Genomic DNA, 23,608 nt, shown 5'->3' on the forward strand with positions numbered 1-23,608 from the left:
CACAGCCCCCGGGCGGGCGCTCTCTGCGCCTCGCTCCGCCCCTCGCAGCGCGGGCCCGCCAAGAAGCTGCGGAGCACTAGACGCCATGGCCGACCTGATCAGCAGTGGGGAGCTAGGCCGGAGGCCAGGGCAGGTAGGAGCTGTCGTGGAGGCAGCTGTGAACATCACCCCATTCGGCCCTGCAGGCGCAGCCCTACCAGGGTGCACCCAGGAGGCTCCATCAAGGGCCTGGAGCTGCGCTCCGGTGTGGGGCTGTTATTTGAGGCCAGAAAGCCACCAGGCCAGACTTTGAATCCCCTGACCCTGGAGCCCGGAGCAGAACCTCGGGGCCATCCTGGGATTGGGAGACCCGGCTGGAGCTTTCCTACAGGGAAGGTTTGGGCTATAGGAGCGTGCATTTCTCTGCATGTATTTCCGGAGTCCCTGTCCTTGCACGGTTCGCCTTTCGCCTTTCGAAGATGGCGACCCAAGGTGGCCTTGCACAAACAAAGCCTGCTTGCCAATGTACTACTGTACGTACCGGGTCCGTCCGTACGCTGCAGAGAGAGGTCCCAGAAGCGCACTTTGATCAGACCCTTGGTGACCCACCCACAGGGTTAACTAGTCTAGATTTAAAAAAAAAAAAAAAAAAAAAAAAAAAAAAGTAACGTGAAACCCGGCCTGGTGACTTAGCCCCCATGCAAGCTGAGGCGGGAGGATGCTGTGAATTCAAGGCCTGTTCTGGGTTACAGTGTGAAAACCTGTCTACGAGACAAAACAAAACAAAACAAAATAGCGGGAAAGCCCGGCTAGGATGCCTAGAGGAACATTACTCACCCCAGAAGGCGGAGCCAGCACTATCTGTAGGAGGTGGGGGTCTCTTACACCTAGAGGAGTTTTGTTAAAACCTATAATAAGCTTTGACTACTTAACCTTCTGAGCCTTTAGGAACAAGCTTCAGGAAACGAAATTATTTCTGTAGGTTGTTTAACGGGTTTTGGTAATTCCGGGGGTTGGTGGGGGGGGGGGGTTCGCGCGCAAAAGCGAAGGCGCTAAGGAAAGGAGTCTGATGGCTCAGGATTAAGCAAAACTGCACAAAAATGGAATTCTGAATAAAATGCCTGATTTTTTTTTAGTGGATTCTGACCCAGGAGAGTGGAGAGCCCCCTCTGAGTCTTGTGAGCCCCGCAGTTTGCTTAGTCTCCAGATAGAGCTAAATCCCTCCTTGGTCTCCGGGGAAACCGGAGGCCAGTGATTGCCCTCTGAGAGTTCAGGCCCAGGCAGCCACTGCTGATTGTCTGTGGCGCTGCACCCCGTGATAAGACTGACATAAATAACAGCTCACTAAAATGGAGGAGTGATTTGCTCTAAGCACTTGAGCACCTGCTGTTATTAATTAAGGGTTTAGACTGCCACCGTTTGCAGATGGAGATTTGGGGCTGCAAAACTGTAGAGACTGCGGTTTCCTGAATGTGGCCAGAAATGAGTTGGTGTAGATAAGGACATGGGTGCCCGTGGGGTTATAAAGCTGCCCATCATTAAAGGACGTGGCAGGGTGTTAATAGGGCCTACCCCTAAGAAAGCATGGGGTTTCTTTTCCTCGTCATTTTAAAAAAAATTTCCAATGAAAATGTATTGGTTAAAAAAATGCACTAAGCAATTCATAACAGAAAAAAATGATATCAAATGGAATCTAGCCAATTGTGTTCTTAGGTGGAAATTATAGACGTGTTCAAAGGCAATTTTGCAAAGGAGAATACGCTAGAACTTTCCATTCTTTTCCTCTCATCCTTGGGAGGCCTTCCTATTGCCTGTGTTCCGGTGTCACACCATCAACAGCGTGCTGAGTCAACACTCGGATTTACGCTGATTATACTTTATTTGCTAAATTTACATTGCTGGGTAGTGGTCTTGAGTGGTGTTCTCAGTGTTCTAATCTGTGTGACTGCTGACACCCTGAGTATGTTGTGGCTCTGGCTTTGTAGGTCAGGGAAAGAAGCCTTTGGCGAGAGGACCGGTCACCTCTTTCTGGAACGGCTTTGTCTTGTACCCGGCGTCTCAGCACCCAGCAAACCTTGGGCTCCTGCACAGAGCAGGTTTTCCTATTCTGCTACTTCCCACCATCTTAGTTTCTTCCCTACCTCCTCAGACTCCTCCCCATGTCTTTGTGCCTTAAAGCTCTTGACTTTTCTCCACAAGACTGATAGATTCTGGGGGCTCTGGGAGGGGAACCTGGAAGGAGAATCATGCAGTTAGAACACCAGGTACCACCCAGGACAAGGCTCAGAGAGGCAGCTGCTTTTGTTCTTTGAGCCTGTGATTCACGCAGTGGGGAGAACAGTTTCCACTGCCCAGTCTGAATGTACATCCCTGGAATTCTTTCCCATCCTCTCAGCTTGAAATAACAATGTGTGTGTGTGTGTGTGCGCGCGCGCGCTCAGGTTGGTATTTAAGAAAACATAGAGGGGTCTACCTTGGGCATGGGGCCCTTGCACTGTGAGCTTGCCTTGCAGATACAGGTCGTGTCTCTTAGAGCCAGTGGTGGTGCCTGGAACCAAGAGGCAGATACTGGTTCCTGCCCTGAAGCCTTTGGTCCCTCAGCCCCACACTGGATGATGGAAATGGGCTGGTAACCAAGGCTCCGTGCACTGTTCTGCATCCCAAGGATTGTGAGCCCTGCTGTCTGTACCACAGAGAAGGCATGGGAAGCCCTGTGTGCAGGGTGCTTGGCTGCCCCTTCACCTGTATTCTTAGCACTGCCTCTGCCCGGTACGAAGGCTCAATAAACACCTATGAGGACAGTAATTATCAAACACAATTAAGCAGGAACACAAAGCAGTAAGATGTTTGAGAAGACTAAGAGAACCAAACTTCCTAACAGAAAATTCTACAGTTATCCCTAGCCTATACCTATTTTCTATTACCTATCCCCTGGTTTCTATTTTTAGTGTCATTGTTCATACCACCTCGTCTTGTTCTCAGATGGCTCAGTGAGAGAAAAATTGCTATATTAACATAAAAGAAAAAATAGGGGGCTGGAGAGGTAGGTGGCTTGGTTGGGGAAGTGCTTGCGGCTCCATCATGAGAACCCAAGTTTGGCACCCAGTACCCAGATAAAGGCAGACATAGCCACACATGCATCTGTAACCCCAGTGCTTGGTGAGCAGAGCCAGAATCGGGGTGACCCTGGAGCTCACTGGCTGGCCAATCTAGCCTAATGCCTGGCTCAGTGAGAGATTTTGCCTCAAAACCTAAGGTGGAGAGTGACATAAAGAGCACTTGACCCCACCCACCCGCCACATACACAGGTACGTACCACACACATCAAACACACAAACACACACACACAGCACCACATACACAGGTACATACCACACACATCAAACACACAAACACACACACACAGTACCACATACACAGGTACATACCACACACATCAAACACACAAACACACACACAGCACCACATACACAGGTACATACCACACACATCAAACACATAAACACACACACAGCACCACATACACACCGCATAAGCACGAACCACATAATATACATCACACACACACACACTACAGACATACCACTACACAGATACCACGTACACACACCACATACATGCCACATCTCTCTCTCTCTTACACACACACATACACACACACATACACAGACACTCCACAGAAACATTTATATAATCATTTTATGAATGCCGATAAATTATATTAGCACATTGGCAGTTGCTTCAACTAAAACATTATTTGGAAAAAAAGTCAACAAAACTATAACCTTCTTAGAGTCAGGTCCCATAAACACTATCACTGTTACAGTGGTACAGTGTTACTGAGGGGTCTCAGGAAGGTGCTGGGAGAGAATTAGCCGTGCGATCCAGTAGAGTTGGACAACAAACACTAATGGGTTGCACCTGAGATGCTACTGACCTATGGTGTGGCTTTCAAATGACGTGAAACAGACCACAAGGGCCTCCAGATTCTCCCTGGGTCTCTGTAGTTTCCAAGAGCTGGGACAGGAGGATTGAGTGTTTGAAACCAGCCTAGGGATTATACCAAGGCTGTGTCTCAAATAGCGAAATAATTATTTTTGAAGGAAAAGGTCATGGTATGTTTTGAAAAGGTTAGGGCCCTCGAGGGAAACAGAGGCAAGTTTGGAGGCTGGTGTCAGGTCGCAGAAAACAAAACAAAACCAAAGAACACATTAATGAGTGGACCCTTTTTAACCTTTCTGCTGTTGATGGAGCTGGTGAGTGAGACTGGCTCCTGCTGGTGGATTGAGTATAAATGTTTCCTCCACCGCCTCTGTTCTGAATGTCACAGCAGGAAACACTTAAAATAATTCAGCCTCCAACAAGTAAATATCACTGCAAAAGAAAGGGGCGGGACAACTCTACGTTAAAACCTAAGGAGACGCAGCCACCCGATGTTCTAGATGGAATCTTGGTTCCAACACAGCCGTTTCTCTCAGAACCTAAAACCCACAGACTTGAAATCTAGAAAGCGACAGGCTCAAATGTGTGTGACGGAGAAAAGGTACAGCTTTGTAGACAGCAGAGGAGAGATGCTGAGGTGGGACCTATTAGTGATGGGCAGAAGCAAAGGGTCGCACTTGTGCAGAGGGCGATCACCTGGTGTGGAAGCAGCTACATGCAGAACACCTGTGCTTAGCTTGTTCCTCTGACCAGAGCAGGGATGCGGTAACCTCCGGGACATGCCTGTGAACTGATGTTTGGAAAGTGAGCTGTGTGTGGGAAGGAGGCTCCCAGTGTGGGTAATTTCTAGTCCTCTATGTGACCAGGAACCGGCACAGACTCAGTTTCTGCTGTCCAGTCCGTTTCCCAGTTCCCTGCTCCCTAACACTGGACCCAAATCAGTTTCCATTTAAAAGATGCTGGGGATATTTACAGCCACATAGCCTTTGATGCGTAAGTTTCCCTAAGATTCCCGGATGTAGGTAGGTGCAGCCGCCCAAGTGTGCAGCTCTACTGGGCATACATTGTGAGCCTGCTTTGTTAGGAGTGTTGGTGTCCTCTCCAAATATACATCCCGATGTCCTCACTACAAGGTGTTGACATTAGGAGGTGGGGCTGTTCCGAGGTGATTAGGACCCGTCTGTCATCAAGAATAAGTGTTCCCGTAAAAGAGGCCCAAGGAAGACCCATCAGCCTTTGACCACATGGAGGCACACCGAGAGGCTGCCTTCCCTGAACCAGAAATCATGCCTTTGCTTGACGCTGGGCCTGCCAACACCTTCATCTTGGACTTGTCCTATCTCCAGTATGACAAGAAAGAGATGTGTTTTGTTCATAACCAATCTTGTTTTGGTAGTTGTGAAAAGAGCAAGCTGCAGGGGCTAGGACAAAAGAGAACAGAAACAAATGCCTGGATTCCAATTTGCGAGGCTGAGGAGATGGCAAGGTTGGTAAAGTAATTACGTGAAAACATTAGGACCTAAGCATCTGTGTAGAGACCGGGCACAGTGACTCATGCCTGAGCCCCCCACTCTCCTGCATTGGGAACAGACGAGGGGAGCCCCTGGAACTCACTGGTCAGCCAGTGTAGGCAAATCTTTGAGTTCCAGGGTCAGTGAGAGACTCCGCCTCAAAAAATGAGATGGGGAGACACAGAAGAAGAAATCCCATGCGGTCTTCTTCCGACCACCTGCAGGCATGCACGTGCACAATCACACATGAACACACAGCAGGGCGTGACTGCATGTTCCTGGAATTCTAACTCTGGGGAAGTGGAGCTATGGGGATTCCTGGCCAGACAGCCTGTCGTAGTTAGAAAACTCCAAGCCCAGCACGAGACCCTGTCCTGACGAACAAGGTAGACGCTGCTGGAAAAACGACACTCAAGGTTGTTCTGTGACCTCCTCACACAGACACACACGTATGACTCAATGCACACACTGTAGACACAAGTAAAATTCTAATTTGTCTCTTCAGAGACGTTATCACATTCCCAAAATAACAGGTTATGAAAACACTAAAAATATAAAACCTTAAAAATTCACAAGTCATATTAAATTCAGTACTTTTTAAAGGACTGTAGGCCAAGAATTCAACCTAATCTATCACAGAGAAATGGAAAAAAGAATCTTCCTGGGTTTCCAACATTTCACAGAAGATTCCCAAAGAGAGAAAGACAACGGAGAGGAAAAAGTGATCCCTGTTGAAGAAGTACCATTTATTTCCAGAGCCAGTAACAAGTCTTGTACTCAGATACTATCAGGACACAGGAGATGAAGGGCTTGGTACTTTCTACAGCCACTCTGAATATCACAAGGTGATGCATCATCATCTTCAAAATTCAGAGACCTAGACCAGCTAACTACCTGTGAGCGCAGTGACAGCCTTGTCAGGCTGGAAGAATCTCCTGAGCCCGCACTGAAATTCAATAAAGTGAATCCCAGAGAGAAGCAAGCAGGAACTACAAGGAATAGTACAGACCAAAGAGATGACAACAGAAATCATTACGTGTAAATATTAATTGTAAATACAAAAGATAATATCTCAAATTCCGGGCATTCTCAACAGAAGTGCGTGGGGGATGGAGGAGAGGGAGATATTCATAGGAGGGATGCTGCCTTGTGTGGAGAGAGGCAGTCGCCCGCCCACCTGTCAACCCATGTTTTCATGTGGCCAAGGATTGCTAGGAATGAGGCCCAATGCACAATTATAAACTCACTTAAGACATTATGAGATGTTTATGTCTAAATGTTTCGTCTGCATGTATGTATGTGCACCGTGTGTGTGCCTGGTACCTATGGTGGCCAGAAGAGGACCAGATCCCTTGGAACTGTCATTAGCAACAGCTGAAAGTCACCTCTGGGTGCCGGGAATGAATCTGGGTCCTCGGCAAAAGTAGCCAGGGTTCTTAAAACCACTGAGCCATTTCTCTAGCACCAAATTTAGACTTTTTTATTTGTTCTCCAGAATGTGTTTTTAGCAAGATAAATAATATGGGACTTGCTAGTTTGACTTTCTCACAAAATATATTTTCCAGTAGAAACTTCCAACTAGGAAACATAGTGGTGATCCCAGCACTTGGGAGGCAGAGGCAGGTGGACCTCTGTGAGTTCGAGGACAGCCTGGTCTACAAGAGTTAGTTCTAGGAGAGGCACCAAAGCTATAGAGAAACCCTGTCTCGAAAAACACAGAACAAACAAACAAACAAGAAACTGGATCATAGCCTTACCTGTTAAATCGAGCAAGAGAGGTTTACAGGGAAAGCACATTCGGATCTTCATGAAGCAGCAAGATGCTCAGACCCAAGCATAGCCCTGGGCATGGAGGCAAAGCAGAGCTTCCTGGCCTCCAGTGCTGCAGGTCGGCCGCCATTGCTTTATTTCTCCCTAGTGTTTGTTTGGTAGTAATCACACACAGCTTCTGCTGCTTCCCTTCTCTTTCAGGAGCGACTGGACATTTTGCTGGCTGCAGATGCCACAAGATACTTCCTGACTGGCTCTGTCCAGAAGTACTTTTCCGCCACAGCACAGATCACCCTGACCGTTAGCGACGTGAAGAAGGTGGCTGGGCTTTTGGCTGCAAACTCTTTTGACATCGTTTTCTTGAAGGTGACTTCCACCTTAACTGTGGAGGAACTGGAGGCTGTCAAGTTAGTCAGGTAAAACGTTTCGAATCTTGACTCTTGTGTCTTTAAAATCGCCTTTGAGACCTGTCTATCTCTTGCATCTGTAAGATACAGTTTGCTGATATACTTGACATAAAATCTGATCACTTTGCGCTTTAAGAGGAAGCGTGTCTTCATGGATAGAAGCTTCACAGTGTGGGTATATGGCCAGTTTGGCATGCTGTTGTAAGAACTAACGGTTTAACTTGAGAAGGAGTAGGTATGGGTGACAACAGAGGGCTTAATTTATTTTAATAAATTAATTTTATAATTAATAATTTAATTTTAAATTAATAATAATTTAAATTTATTTGATATACAATGCTGATATTGGTCCCATAGGAATGCTTTTTTTAAAATAACTGTCATTAAAATGACACAGCGTTTTAGAGTTTATTAAGATTTATGGGGGAGGCGGGCAGTGGTGGCGCACGCCTTTAATCCCAGCACTCGGGAGGCCGAGACAGGTGGATCTCTGTGAGTTCGAAGCCAGCCTGGTCTACAAGAGCTAGTTCCAGGACAGGAACCAAAAGCTATGGAGAAACCCTGTCTTGAAAATCCTCCCACCACCAAAAAAAAAAAAAAAAAGATTTATGGAGGATATTGAAGCAAGAGCCCTGAGCTCTGTGTGGAGCTGGCAGTGGCCTGAATCTATTTCTGGGTGTGATGAGGTTCTTGGGATCTGAGTGAGTCAGGACCCTACCATCTCAGACAACCCCCATTTCACCTTAGATCTCTGCAAAAGCCCAGCTTCTTCATGCCCAAGCTGCTTTCAGAGAGCTGGAGTCCCATGGAGGGGGAGTTACTTTCTCCCAGTGGGATCCCAGGGCATCTTGAACCAATCAGGATGTGTGTAAACAGGCTTAGGTCCCAACAGCTTGGCTCCCCTCTGGAAAGAGCTGACAGAGAGAGCAGAATTAAGATGGTGTCAGGACAAGCCCCTGTAAGCTGGTAGAGAACATCTGGGGACTCTCTTAGGAGGCCTGGGAGGTTAGCGGACTAGGCAGGCTGAGGCAGGAAGAGACTAAGCCAGATAGATGGATACCACCGCCAGGCTACCTGGACTTCCTGGTCCTCTGCCCCGCCCCTTAACTGAAAGCCTTTGTGGGCAAGGGGCTTGAACACAGACTGATTTGGGTATCCCTGGGGGACCCTGGACCCAGCCTCCTACAGACAGATAAGTCTATGATAAAATATGGAATATAGAATAATATACATTCACTTTTACATAAACTAACAGTACCATGCAGGGGTTCTTAGTTAGGTTCTAGTGCTATGATAAATACTACGACCAAAGTAACTTGGGGAGGAAAGGGTTTATTTCAGTCTCCTGATGTGAGTCCGGTGTTCAGGGGAGTCAGGGCAGGAACTCAAAGTGGGAACCAACAGCCCTGGAGGAGTGTTGCCTACTGGCTCGTTCCTCATGCTTGTTCAGCCTGCTTTTTATTCTACCCAGGACCACCAGGGGTGGCACCAGCCACAGCGGGCTGGGCCCTCCACATCAGTCATTAATCACGAAAATGCCTTTTGGACTTGCCTTTGGGCCAGTCTGATGGAGGCATTTTCTCAGGTGAGGTTCGCTCTTCCTGGATGAGCCAAGCCTGTGAGCTGAAGAACCAGCTTGTACTTAGCTGGCGTTCTGTACACACGAGTGTGGTTAACTCTTGCGCAGGACGTTTCAGTCTGGAACCTTGCAAGCGTACGACAGCAGACTAGAGCAGTGAACTCCCAAGTCCTCAGTGCAGCTTGGATTGCTCTTAGTGGGACATCTTTCCTCTTCCAGAGTGTTCTGCTGCGGGTGGGTTTCACAGCAAATCTGACATTGTTTAGTTGATCCATTTGGTGTTTTAGTAAATAGTTGTCTAAGACTGGACTCAGCAAAAGCCCCAACACCAGTGACACATCTGTAAAGGAAGAATTCTTTAATGGTGAAATATCTAATCAATATTCAGTGTTTCTTGCTATGATTCCAAAAAAAAAAAACTTGATAAAAATTCAAATTTCAGCTTTCCTTTCCTCTTCCTTTTTTGTCTTAAATTATACATATGTATCTTGTTTCAAACACACACACATGTATGTGTTAAAAAAGTTTTTAGTTTTACGTAACTTTCCCCAATCTGGATTTTGATTATTTTATTTTTTTATTTACTCATTTTTATTTTATGTGCATTAGCATTTTGTGGGGTTGCAGACAGCTGTGAGCTGCTGTGTGGGCGCTGGGAATTGAACCAGGAGCCTCTGGAAGAGCAGCCAATGCTCTCAACCACTGAGCCGTCTCTCCAGTCCCTGATTTTATTCTCATAGTCGTCTTGAAATGTCATTTTTTTTTCTGCAACATTTTTTAAGCTAAAGAGAAATCTGAAAATATGGATGTGGTTTAGGTTATTCATTCAGTGACGAAAGAGCGGTCCATAACGTCACTCCTCCTTGACTCGAGATGCTGAATTTAAAATTTTTTTTCCATCATATCGAATTCTCCAAGTTCAAGGCATCTATAGTACAGTTCCTAGTAGTTCAACTCTTGAGTCTGACTTTCTTTGAATGATGATTTTGTTTCATTGTAACTCTTTTTCCCTCAGATCCTGCAAGAAGAAAAACATATATTTGCTGTTTGTTTTTATAATGCCTGAAGAATTTAAAGGTATGTATGTGACTTCCTCACGTGACGTGTTTCATTTTCAACCAGGAATCACAAAGTTGGTGCTAACATGATTTCTTTTAGGCTGTATTTCAGAATATGGAGTGGATATTAGTTTCACTGAGCCTCTGACGTTGGACAAAATGAACACGGTGGTAAAGTACTGGAAAACATTTTTCATAAATATGGGTGAGTTAAAAATATATTTGCAAAGGTTTAAGAAATTCTTATTAACATTCTATAAAAAACCATGTTTGTATATCTTTAAATCGATTTTCTACTTATTCCTTTATTTGTGGACTAGGAATACATTTGCTATGTATTTCACAAGTGTGCTTTTATTCATAGTCAGGAAATAAGTGTAAATAAGGAGGAAAAGATCCTTTATCTGCAAGAGAAGCCGAAATGTTCAGAAATTTCCAGTGAGATGCATGATAGCTGTGTGGTAAAGGGTGCTGTTTGTTTTTGTTTGAGATTGTTACTATGTTTCTTTTCATTTGATAACCTGGCTGCCCTCATATCTTGGTTATTAAAATATAATTGATTAGGTTACTTCATTACAGGGATGTTCAAAAGGCAGGAGTATTAACCCGTTGCATAGTAATTCCTTCTTGTATGTATTTACCTCTTGAGGTGAATACAGGGCCATTCTTTCTCTTGCATAGCTTTAGACACAAAGCATTGGTGTCAGTGCCTCAACTAGGCCTCTCCTTTGTAATCCCTTACCTATTGTATTGTGTGTTGCAACACTTTAGCGCTAATTCCGTTAGTTTTTATCCCAAAAGGACAGCAGACAGCCTCCATGTCCTGGAATTAATGTGGTTTAATAACTATTTTTTACTTGCTGTATGCTGGGATAGTAGCTGAGAAATTTTTTTGGAATTAAGCTGATATCGGATGGAGAGGATTGGTCAAAGGGTAGAGAGTTTTTGCATACGAGCAAATAGTGAAGACCTAAGATACTTGATGACTGTATTAACAATACTGTGTGGAATACTCGAAACTTGCTAAGAGTATCCATTTGAAATGTTTTCAACACATGCACAATAGAATAATTACATAAGGTGATGAATACTCTAATTTGGTTGTGCTATGTTTACAATGTATATGTTTATCAACTCTACATACTGCGCACACACACATACACACACACACACACACACACACACAAACTCACACACTCACAGTTACATCTCCGTAAGGCTGGACACTTTTTTTAAACTTAAAGTTAATCCCTTTAATATGTTCTTGAAACACACTGAGGGTTATAAATATTTAAGTTCACATATGTTTGCCTCTTTAGAGTCTTAGTTTTCAGTGGTCAGTGCAGTGAGTTCACTTTGTAGCAACCCCCCCCTCCCCCCGCAGCCCCTCCCCCCTCTGGCTTCACCTTACTGGGCCTGACTCAGCTTGTGGCCAAGGTCCCTTTGCACTCTGTTCTCTGGTCCTCAGAAACGCAGCTGCCCATCACCTGTCCCCAGCACCTCTGATGGGTCACAGTCATTCTCTAGTTGCTCTGTCATTGCTCCAAGGACCGACAGCTGCAGATTCTTTCCCCCTTGAGGCTTGAGTGCAGTTGCTTGAGGCTCACTTATAAATAGGAAGGTGATGCATAAGCTTGGCTGGAGGCACACTGTAAAATACCTAAGTTGCCAGGTTCTGACTGGGCAGAGGGTGTCCTGGGGGTATGGTGTGGTATATGTAGCCTTTCAATGGTAATTTTTAATTGCAGTGGTTTTATGCTTCCTGGAATGAAATCTATTTGCTTTCTATTGTTAAAAAACCCTGCTTTGTAAAAAATCATTGGTCGTGATTTTAGGATTAAAATGAGCTCTTTCCAAACTCCCGGCAGATGTGGAAAGCATTAAGAGGCTTCCAGAATGTGGACTGCACATCCAGACTTCCTGCAATGACTTTTCTACTGATCTGTTTCTTTGGTTAGTTTTATTTTTCCTACTTTTCCATATTACAAATGTTTATAGTGTGTATATTTGATTAAGGATACTGCAGAGACTGTCACAACAGGACACGAGCCCCGGTGCTGAGAGGGCTGAAGAGGGGCGGTCTCTTGCTTGGAAGGCAGGAAGCATTCTTTGGTTTCAAATTTTAGAGCTGAGATCATGGTACACCACACAGTATAAGAAAGCTCCTTGATACTCAAATAAAATAATAGAAGCTTCTTTTAAAACACCAGCTTAAAACCTCAGGCATTTGAACAGAGAAGCACAATCTTACCTAGTCAATATCTAAAGCACTTTCTTCTTCTTTTCTGTTTTGAACTCACAAACTCAGTGCTTCAACTATTAGGAGAATTTATTATATGACCTTTGAAGGAAGCTTAAGTTTTTCTACAGGGCAGTTTGTCTGGGCTGTCTCAGTGTCTGCATGCCTCTCTTCTGGGTGTTAGAACCGACATTCAAGCCTATCTCCCACAGGCAGTTGAACTTGGGGTCAGACTCTTCCTCTGTTTTGTAAAAACCGATTTTTGGCGAATGTTTCCCTCACATACATACATTTATTTATTTATTTATTTATTTATTTATTTATTATTTATTTATTTATTTATTTTACACCAAGGGGGTTTTTGGTAGAGCTCAGAGCTGCCCGGAATGAACAAGTGCTGTAGCCCGCGGAGGCTGATGGTGAACGTGCTGAACCGGGCTTTCCTAGCATGTGTAGAGTGCAGTCATCTACTGTTCGGAAAAGGGAAAGGACTTGGCAGCCAGTTCAGTGCGGCAAGCCAAAGATGACCTCACGCAAGCGGCTCATTGATAGCAGCAGCTTTGTGAACCTTATCTAGCAGCTGAGCCGCAAAGAGTTTTATGGGAAGGTGACCCCCGTCTGGGGTGTGAGGGTACCGTGAGGTTTCATGATCTTCCTATACTACATGAAAGCATTTTTCAGTATCTACTAATCTCAATTCCTTTTCTCTCCCTCCTAATCTTACCACTGTAAATAAAAGTAAAATTTCCAGTCAAGTTCCGCCCTTTTGGATATAGAAAATAGGATTATAGCGCGAGGGAGATAACTCAGTCAATAAAGTAGTTGTTTGAAAATATGGGGACTTGAGCTTGAGACCAAGAATTCAAACACAAAAGCTTTGGGACGTGGGTGCTTAGAATACCAGCACTGGGGAGGTGGAAACAGAAGAAGGATCCTTGGGGCACCCTGGGCAAGTAGCTGGGCCCCACTTCATGAGCTTCAGGACAGCAAGAGACCCTGTAACAAGAGCTGTGGTGATTAGCACCTCAGAAAAGACACCAAGTTTTTTTTTTTTTTTAATTTATTTATTTATTTATTAAACATTTCTGTCTCTTCCCCACCGCCGCCTCCCCTTTCCCTCCCCCTCCCCCAACCAAGCCCCCCTCCCTCGTCAGCCCAAAAAGCACCAAGTTTTATGTCATGTGTATGGGTGTGTTTTGCTGCACTTGTCTGTGTGCCACAGGCATGTAGTACCCTCAGAAGCCAGAAGAGGGCATCTGATACCTTGGAACTGGAGTTACAGATGGTTATGAACCACCACGTAGGGTGCTGGAAATGGAACCTACGGCCTCTGCTAGAACATCCAGTGCCCTTAACCACTGAACCATCTCTCCAGCCCCATGCGCCTTAACTTCTTAAGGGTAGATACAGTCATGTTCTGTGATTTGCAGAGGGACTGTAAGACCCGGTGCAAAGTATTGTAGGTAAAAACTGCATCCTATCTGCCTGACAATGATAACTTGGCCTGTAATCTGCTCAGAATACTTAACGTTAGCTTACAGTTGGGCGGGAGCTATCTAACTCTGTCTGCTTTATAACGGGTTGTCCGAGTGTCAACCATTGTGTGTAATTTATCAACTACAGCAAGGAAGGAGAAGTAGGCTGGTGGTGCAATGCTTTTCCAACAGCATGAAGTAAAGAATACAAAATACAAGTGAAAAAATACAAAAGCATTGCTTGTAATTTGTAAAGAATAAAAATACAAAAGCATTGCTTGTAATTTGGAATAGCCACAACAGATAAAATTAGAGTGTCTTAGCCCTGGCTATATGTTATACTTAATCAATGTGTTTTAGTGTTTTGACCATTAGATTTATGATATCTCAAAGTCCGAAAGAAAAGACTTAGTACCGAATGTGTCAGGTACAGTGATGTGATGTATTTGCCCCCTTTGTATGAAGCAGGAGATGTAGTTTCCACCTGGTTAGTGACTCATTCGCCTGACAATTTTCCTCTTTAATATGTGCCTTGATTTTCACTTGCTCCTAGCTTTGGGCAGCTGAAAAGTGACCCAGAACTTGGAGAAAAGGCCCCACTGTCGGGTCCCCAGAGAATCAGGAAGACTTCTCTTCTTCACTCAAGCAAAGAAAAGCTGAGGAGGTGAGTGTTGTCGCGGCTTTGGTGTTGTGGATAACCCTCGACCCAGAGAAATCACGTCCGCACGTTTCCCAGACTTAACATCGCCAGCAGTCTAGATGAGTCTAGGGAATGTGACCACGAAATGCACGCTACCCTCTCCGCCATCGGGTCAGCTGGCATCAGTGCCGCGGGATGGCTGGAGAGCAGTCGGGACTCGACGTGAGCTCATTCTGTGGTTCTCTGTTTTCGTCTGTTATTCTCCTGTTTCCCCTGCATTCACGCGGTTTTTGAGTACACACCGGAACAACGTACGAAGACTTTTTCACTGTGGAAGGGACAAAGCTCTAGGAAAGGGAGCAATGCTGATGACAGTTGAGTCGTCTGTAGATAACTTTGCTTTTTTTTTGTGTGTGTGTTTCATTCTTGCTCTATTTAACGGCTAGGATTATTTTTCTACCCTGTCTTGAATACTACTTTTCCTCAGTAAGCTTTATGACACAGCCCCCATTGCAGATAAAATGCAGACGATCTAATAGACTGTCATTTTCTTAAGGCGTCCTCCTGTTTAACGTGCTTAGGCAACTTTTCCTATTTTACTGAGAGACCGCTTTGCTGCGGAAACTTTGCCGTGTGTTTCATCTCCAGCTCTTTTGTAAGTGAGTACTCTCTGTGGAAAGCCTTCCAGTAATAGTGTCCAGCTGTTGACTCCCCACTGCTCCCCCCCCACCCCAGAATAGTCCCTGAGACGTCTCTGCCAAACTCCGGGACTCCTGAAGCCCTATAAAAATTCCACTTACCAACATATTTTCCACCCCCTGACTATATATTTGTCAAACAAGATATTTTTAAATTTAATTTTTCTTCTGAAATGAAGAGAAATTTAAGGACTTGCCTAAGGGTCCAGCTGGGTGCCCTGCACACGTCAAGATCGCAACTGGATAAATCATGCCCTTCGGGAAAAATACCAAGGGCTTGAATTAACTCAGTTAGATCTGTTTTTCCCATGTCTGTCTCTTTTGGATGCTAGCCGGGACACAGTTCTTTGCATTTCAGTTTTTCTGCTTAGGAAAGCTATCTTCTTTTCCTTCAGCCCAAGCCACAGCATGTGTAAAACTCACATGTCACAAGATACCAAATGATCTCTCGTTGGAAATATGGTCCGAACCCAGATCCTGACTCCTCCTGGCCTGCTGGACTTCTAGTGTGCATTGACAAAGGATGTCTGTCTAGCATGTGATTCTTCCCCAGGACAGATTTCAACAGATCTTCAGGGCTGTGGGGGCTGGGCACTACCTGGGCACCCACAGCACCGCAGCTATGGCCTGGTCGAGGGAGCTGGGCTGCCGGGGCACAGACTCTGTACCTTACCAGTTGTTTTCTTTGTGTAACAGGCGAGGGGCAACCCTGAAAGTTGTGATTTTTAGGAGCTGGGAGGGCTGCTGGCCTATGGGGACATGGTCTTTCTCTGAGACAGAGACCAGATGAAGATGGGGACAGTCCATTTTCGCAAAAACCCCAAAGAAGAACTGTTTATCCCTATGCCCAAAGAAGAAGGTAAGGCTAATGCTTCCTTATTTCCTTACAACTGTTGGAACAGAGAGCGCATCAAGTTTTCCTGCGAGCAGCTGCGTACTCTCCTTCCACACGTCAAGGGGAGGAAGAGCGACGTGGCTTCGGTTATTGAGGCCACCGTTGATTATGTGAAGTATGTCCGGGAGAATCTCTCTCCAGCCGTCATGGCCAAGGTACTCAGTTTCTAAAGTCCTACTCGGCAACATTTCCGTTCACCGATTTCTACGTTTGCTTTTGTAACTGCAAATACATGTGTCCTTAAGTCTGTTTTTATATATGCACCTTTGTACCTGTTCAGATTAAGGAAACCATTGAGAGCAATAAGAGGTTCTCTAAGAGACACGTGCCCATTGATCTGTTCCTTCCGTGCGGGGCCACGTCACAGAGGTACGGCCAGGGCTGTGGGAATTCTTAGTCTGTGTTTTTTTTCCCCCCTCCTTTATGCATGCTCATAGTGGACAGGAACTGCAAGCATACACCGTGAGAGCCTGGCTAAGGCTCTCCCACTGCCCATACTAACCATTTCAAAACTGCCACAAACACTTGCTATATTCCTTGGGCTGTGGGCCCTGTTACCCCTGAGAGCCTTACAATAAGCTTTGAGACTCCACTTGCCCAGCAGGGGAAGGCTGGGTTCTAGAATTCTCTGGCAGAGGCTGAAGACTGTGGAGCATCTAAACCCAGTTAGTAAATGTGGCGTGCCAAGTGATGACTTCCTTACTAGAACTTAGGAGTCTGTGCGAGCAAAGAGAAACCAAAAAGACCTTCGAAGAATCATTAAAACTCCTTAGTACCTCTTTGTTCTGTTTAAATAATCTTTAACTGAGACTCTGTCCAGGTTTTTCAGATCTTGACTAATAGAAAAGCCTTTGAAGAGCTGGAGGGATGGTTCAGTGGTTAAGAACACTCTCGGATCTTGCAAGAGGACCCGGGTTCATTTCCCAGCATTCACGTGGCTGCTCGCAGTCAGCTGTCACTCCAGTCTCATAGGGTCTGATGTACTCTTCTTGCCCTTGTAGGGACTGCGTATATGCGGTACACATACAGACCTCCAGGAAGCACTCAGACATTTAAACAAATACGTTTTTTTAAACCACAGTTTAGAACAGCCTTTGACCTCAGCACTGTTCACCTTGTCTTCCTGGAGAGAAGTGCGAAGTGACCCCTTCTTGTCTTTCAAGGGAAGACGCTGTGCTGCCAAGCGCTTACGCATCTGTGCGGGAGATCCAGCTCCTGGCTGATCAGTGCTTGAGCGTGTATCCCGTGCCGGCCGCAGGAAGACCCGTGGAGGAAACCGTAAGAGGTTAGTACGTGCGCCTGAATGGAGGCTCCGTAGCCCCTGGGTCCCCCTGAGTCCCCGTCGTCTCCTACCATAACTGGGTGGTCAGGTGGAGCCGAAACACCACACAGTGTGAGTCCTGGCTTCATTGAAGCATTCAGATGGAGTCCTATTAGGTCCTTTTGCATCACCATGGCAGAATTCCTGGCAGAGCAACCCCAGGGAGGAAATGCTCACCTTTTAGTTCCAGAGGATCCAGTCTGATGGTAAAGGTAAGCATGGCGGCACTCCCACGACAGGACATCACAATGCAGGGGTCAGGGATCAGAGCGGGATGGAAGCAGGGGCAGAAGGCCCCAGCTCCAACCAGCTGCATTCCAGCTTCCAAAGGTTTCACAAAACAGTGCTACCAGCCAGGGAACAAGTTTTCAAAATGAGACTGGGGGCATTTCAGATGCAACCACAAGAGTTATCTTAGAGGCAGAGGCTCTGCTGCTCCTGAAGAGGACCTGTGTTCAGTTCCCAGCACCCACATGGCAGCTCACAACAGTCTCTACTTCCAATCACAGGGGGCTCACTGCCCTTTCTGGTCTCTCTGTAGGCATGACGTGCCTGTGACATGCATACATAAATGTATGCAAGCATCAATACACATAAAATAAAATATAATCTGTCTCAAAATTGACTATAATTGCCAGAAAGTATATCTTGCTAGCACACGAAAAGTATATTGATAAATTTATTTCTTATAGAAATGAAATCTAAAACGAAGCATAGTTTTCTCTCAGTACCCACAGAGGATTGGTTCCACGTTCCTCTGCAGACACCAGACCTTCAGAGTCTCAAGTCCCTTCTATAAAATGGAGTATCATTTACATATAACCTGGGCACATCCTCCTGCTTACTTGAAGTCTTTTGTGGGTTGGATGACACCTGATACAATGTAAATTTATACAAATCGTTGTTACATTATATTGTTCAAAGAACAAAGTCTGTCCATGTTTTCTATAGTCTTGCTATTCTTTTTGTTTGTTTTTAATATTTTCAATCCATGGTTGAAATCCCAGCTCGAGGATATAGAGAACTGAATGTGTTCATATGAGTTCAATGCCAGCTTTGTGTTGAGCATTGAGAATGTTAGTTTATTCACCTCTTTCAGGGCTTTGTTTTAAGGTCACCACTCTGAGTCCTCGACACCCTTAACTCACATTTTCTGTTAGATTTGTCTTCTTGGTCCTCATCCCTTGCTAATGACATTTATTCGTATGCTTGTTATTGGCTGTCTTCTCTCATTAGAGTGCCAACCCCACAAAGGTAGAGGGTTTTCCCTCCTGTTTTAATGTATGGTTATATTTTTAGTGTCTAGAGCAGTGGTGGTCAAGAAATATGTAGAATACAAATACCTATTAAGATGCATGCAGCCCTCCTCCCAGAGGCATTTCTGTTCTATTTTTGGGCAAGCCTAGGCATTCCCACATAGCTGTGGAAAGAGGATGGGAAGGAACAAAGCCAGAGCATAAGAGAGCAAGTGTGTGGCTCTTGGTAATCCTGGAGGCTGCTCTCCATGGAGGAGACAGTAAAGTGGACGCTCTAGTCTGAGTGACTGCTGCTGAGTAACAGGGACACCCCTCTCCTCATCCAGTCTTTCGTGAGTCTTCGGTTCCTTCTTCTAAGAAACTGTGTTGCCATAGCACCCCATGGTGGGATATCCTTGACCATCACTCTCCCTGCTAAGTATAGGCCTGTGCCCTGGTGCTCTGCTTGGCACCCCCACCTCAGAGATGGGGTTGTTTGTATGAATTTGGAACTCAGTGGCAGACAGGATCCCCAAATCAAACCGGTTTGCCCAGTGTGTTTAATGCAGGACAGAGGCACCACATACATGTCCAGGGGGTAAGGGGGATTCAGGGGGATCAGAGGGAGCTCTGAAACAAATGTGTTCCTATGGTTATGTCTGAAGTCGAAAGAGAAGAGGCCAAAATAGAACATAGATCCCCTCGGTTCTAAAGCCAAGGAAAGAAATGCAGATCACTTCAGTGGTCTGCTTAGACCTTTCTCTTGACCTTGGGAGAAGGGAGAAGAATAGAAAAAAGAGGAAGAGAAAAAGAAGGAGAAGAGGAGGAGGAGGGAGAAGGAGAAGAGGAGGAGGAGGGAGAAGGAGAAGAAGAGGAGGAGGAGGGGGAGGAACACTGCTAACTGGCTTTTCAGCCTGTTTTCTTATAAATTCAAGACTGCCAGCCAAGAGTCGGCACTACCCACAGTGCTCCCACATCAATCAAGAAAATGTACTATGTACTTGCCAGTCTTTTAGCAGAATTTTCTTCATTGTCTCTCTTCCCAAACAACTCCAGCTTGTATCAAGTTAACATAAAACTAACCAGGACAGATGGTCAGTTTGGTTACAATGGTAGACACACACACACACACACACACACACACACACACACACACTCTCTCTCTCTCTCTCTCTCTCTCTCTCTCTCTCTCTCTCTCTCTCACACACACACACACACACACACACACACACCAAAAAGCAAAGAGATCTGCTTGTCTTTTAAAATCTCTTCTTGTGATAAACCAATATAAACATACAATGTTGAGTTAAATGTTGTTTCAGGAAGAGCCGTCAGTGTTTGAGTGTAACAGCTGTCCGCGTGTGTGACATGGGAAATTAAACTGAGGGCCATGTAGTTCTTGTGTTGTGGTTCAGAGCCACAGGACTGTGTGTACAGTGTTTGCAGACACTTGCTCTCTTTCCCGTGACAGGCCCATCGAGCTCTGTGTCCGAGAACCCTATTGAAGACCTGGTGAAAACGCGAGTCCCCGGCAGCGTGGCCCTCTCTCTGAGTCCCTTCCACGCTGTCAGATGCTGTTCTGGGACCGTCCCTCCCCTGGACACGGCGGCCAGAAAGAACCAGAACGTTTCCATTTACCTACCACCCGCTGTGCCCAGTGGGTCCAGCTTTCTTCCTCAGCACTGCAGCTCCATGCTTTGCCAAACTCACCCTGCCAGTTCCAGTTGTCCGGTAAGTGGTCCGGGCTCTGAGGCAGACTGGGTCCTCTCCAGCCAGTGAGCTGCACTTTGCTGCTAGTGCCCTGGTCTCGGAGCTCATGGTCTGTACCGCAAGAGCCATGTTGGTTTTTAAGTCACTCTGTCTGAGTGGGGATAATTGCTGCAGTTACCTTGGGATTTTATTCTCCATGCTGCAGGCTTGGTAGCTGGATGTCTGGTGTCATGAATCTGGATATGGCCTAACTCGTCTAGCATTAGGTGACCAAGTGGAATTGGGCTTTCCTGGATCTGTGGCTCCCCCTCTGCTCCCCTCTGCTTCCCCTCAGTTCCTAGGACACTCCAGCCCACTCCTCCGGCTTCATTCTCAGCTGACCCCCTACCTGCTTCTCTTGTCTCTCCTCTGCAGTAGTTACCGTCACTGCATGAAAACCCATCCTTCATTTGCCATCAGACTGAGTTCAGACACCAGATTTTATACAACAGTCCTTGAGTACTGTTGGCCTTTGCTTCCTGGCACCTCTGGGAATGTAGTGTCTGCGGACATGAAGCTCACACTCATGAAATGTTTGGGGATACAGTCAGAGAAGCGGGTAGCTGTGATGTGGGTTGGACGGTGTAGGAAGAGGACACAGAGTCCAGTCAGGTGCTGCTGACTCCTGGAGAGGTCCTTACTGTCCAAGCCAAAACCCAGAGACAAAGAATTAGCCCCATAGGGAGTCTGGAGTCAGAGATGAGGATGGGAAGAGCGTGGATGAACAGGGAAGTGGACTTTTGTGGAGGCCATAACTAAGTCATATATGTGGTCTAACGCTGCCTCATGCATCCCTTCTAGAGCAGAAAATGTCATTTCTATGTGACATCTATGAAGTAGGAATGATAGTGACTGTCCCAAGATTCACTTGTAAGAAAGACATCCCAAAGGGAACTACAGAGAGAACTTAGAGTATGCAGGTAACACTATGATGTGCCAGTAATGGTCAGGGTAGGAAAGCCAAGACAAATGAAAGAGGATGGAATAGTACTGATTGATTGATTGATTGATTGATTGATGACTAGCTAATATGAGATCCTGCCTTGTCTGTCTGGTCTTGAACCCTTAGGTTCAAGTGATCCTTCTGCTTAAACTACCCCCAAAATATTGAGAACTACAGGCTCACAACCTGAACCTGACACTTTGGAAACTACAGGCTCACGCAGCCGATTCATTTTTCATTGTTGACATGTACTTAATGTGTATGTTTTTGCTGTAGAATTTTTATAAGAAAGTTATTTTTGTTTTGGTTTTTAAAGGTGTGTGTGTGTGTGTGTGAAGACAGCTTTTTTGTCCCTTCCTTCTTCTCTGTTGAGACAGTCTCTCTGGTCTCCGCTACAGTGTACTACTCCAGGCCACCAGTTTCCAGCCAGTTCTCGCGCTGCCTCATGCGGCGTCTTCAGTGGGTTCCAAGACTCGGACCCAGATCATCAGGCTTCTCAGCAACTGCGTGTCTCCGCTAAGCCATCTCCCCCACCTCAAGAAGATGATTACTTTTAAGAAAAAAAGAAATACTTGAAACCCTGTAGCTTTAGTCGCCCGAAGATTCCAGTTGACTTTATTAACTATTTTGTGGGACAAAAATGCATCTGTGACGTTGTAAGAATGCACCAGCCTTCAGTTAATGTGTGTGGCTCTCTCCTTTTCAGCAGCAGCTGGGGCATGTTAGCAGTCTGTGGCGGAGGCTCCCGTTAGAGCCCACAGGCTGGGCACAGTTGTTCAGTTCAGCAAGAAGGGACAAAGACAGGTTTTTGAAAGCCGCTGGTCTTGGCTTCTGATGAATGTGCTAGAATCTTCCAAAGAGGTATAGAAAGATAGTTGATGGCAGTGATAGCCTTGTGTTCTCAGGCCTCTTCATCCATTCTGGGACTTCCTGGCCGGAGAAGGGCAAGCAGCAGCAGCCTTAGTGACCCACACATATCCATTCTACCGAAAACTATTGTTCACTTTGTGAAAATCCTATGACAAAGAAGACCCGTGTGGGTAGAACCAGCTGAGACCAGGAAGGCATGTTGATACTCCCAACGCCACCAAACACAGATCCTGCAGCCTGCTTATTTCTGTCATTGATTTCTAGCTGATATCTTTTGTAGATTTGACATTTTAACAGCCCCCTTTTTCATTCATCACCCCAGCTAAAACTATTCAGGGGTGTGTGGAGTGGTGTCTGCCTTTCCACTTGGTGGCTGGATACAGTAATGTGCTTTCGGTTGCATTTAGCAACCACGTGAGTGGGATGAGAGCCAGGAGGACACCTTCCTCGCTGGACCTTTAGTTACAGACCCACAGATTTCTACTTTGTCCTTTCTTCCTGCAGGGTGGTAGAGCAACTGTTGGGAAACGGGGAGCTGTGTTTGTTTTATATTTCGCTGAAATGTTCTTACACGGAAGTTTTATTGTTGAAGTGTTCAGGTTTACCTTGTAATCCATTGTTTCGTTTAATAAAATGTTTTCTCTTTTAATCGTTGCATGAAAGGAATTTGATTTTATTAGATTTCTGAGATGCTTAATAATCTTCAGCTTTTGTTGTTGTTGTTGTTGTTTTGGCATAAGGTCTTTGAAGATGCCAAACTCTGTAGATATGGGGTGCGCTGTGGGAAGGAACTGGAAGATTCCAGCTTAGAGTCTCTGCTTCTTATGTGGATGTTGACAGTTCACAGTCTCAGCTGCCATTGCTTTGGCATTACAAGAGAAGTTATTGAGGTGTTTCGGGTTCTGTGAGCTTTGCCGCGTCCCTGACCGGCCCCCCTTGCTGCTGGGAGAGCTGCTTGGGTGGACTTTTTCCAGATCCACACGTGGGTTCTGAGAGAGGCTGCGGCCAGGAATTCGGTCTGCTTACAGCCCTCAGTCCTTATTTTCCTTAAAAACTTAAAGTGGTTTTTTTTTTTTTTTAATTAAAGACTGGTGTTGCTAAAATTCCTTTTCTTGGGCAGACATCAACAGCTTCTACTCTTCCCAAGGCCCCAGTCACAGATGGAGGTGTGATTCCCCCAGAGTTCTCTCTGAGAGCCCAGTGAGTTTATTAGGCACCTTTACAAATCACAGACGAGGGTTCGTTACAGCAGTGTTGGTGCCCCTGTGGCAAAGTCTACCCCTAGAAAGTCTTGTGC

General features: G+C 45.7%; 1 protein-coding gene across 1 annotated transcript; it reads left to right on the top strand.

Annotated features, from left to right (window-relative positions):
• Sohlh2 (spermatogenesis and oogenesis specific basic helix-loop-helix 2) lies at positions 1–22,960 on the top strand. The gene is made up of 11 exons (XM_050120262.1): positions 1–133; positions 7,404–7,618; positions 10,204–10,265; positions 10,347–10,451; positions 12,115–12,199; positions 14,514–14,624; positions 16,201–16,348; positions 16,474–16,562; positions 17,357–17,478; positions 20,221–20,480; positions 21,840–22,960. Exons 1-11 carry the CDS (start codon positions 86–88, stop codon positions 21,996–21,998), a joined length of 1,404 nt encoding a protein of 467 aa, XP_049976219.1. The 5' UTR covers positions 1–85; the 3' UTR covers positions 21,999–22,960.
• Positions 22,961–23,608: the final 648 nt, after the last annotated feature.

This window comes from Alexandromys fortis, unplaced genomic scaffold (genome assembly GCF_014885135.2).
Source record: "Alexandromys fortis isolate MF-2015 unplaced genomic scaffold, M_Fortis_MF-2015_v1.1 scaffold_172, whole genome shotgun sequence".
Taxonomy (NCBI): domain Eukaryota; kingdom Metazoa; phylum Chordata; class Mammalia; order Rodentia; family Cricetidae; genus Alexandromys; species Alexandromys fortis.

Bases quoted from the DNA above. Each gene is read 5' to 3' on its own strand.
- Sohlh2 (XM_050120262.1), top strand. From the start codon at position 86: ATGGCCGACCTGATCAGCAGTGGGGAGCTAGGCCGGAGGCCAGGGCAG. The intron at 14,625-16,200 runs GTGAGTGTTGTC...CTGTTGGAACAG, and splicing joins AGCAAAGAAAAGCTGAGGAG to AGAGCGCATCAAGTTTTCCT. The intron at 20,481-21,839 runs GTAAGTGGTCCG...TCTCCGCTACAG, and splicing joins CTGCCAGTTCCAGTTGTCCG to TGTACTACTCCAGGCCACCA.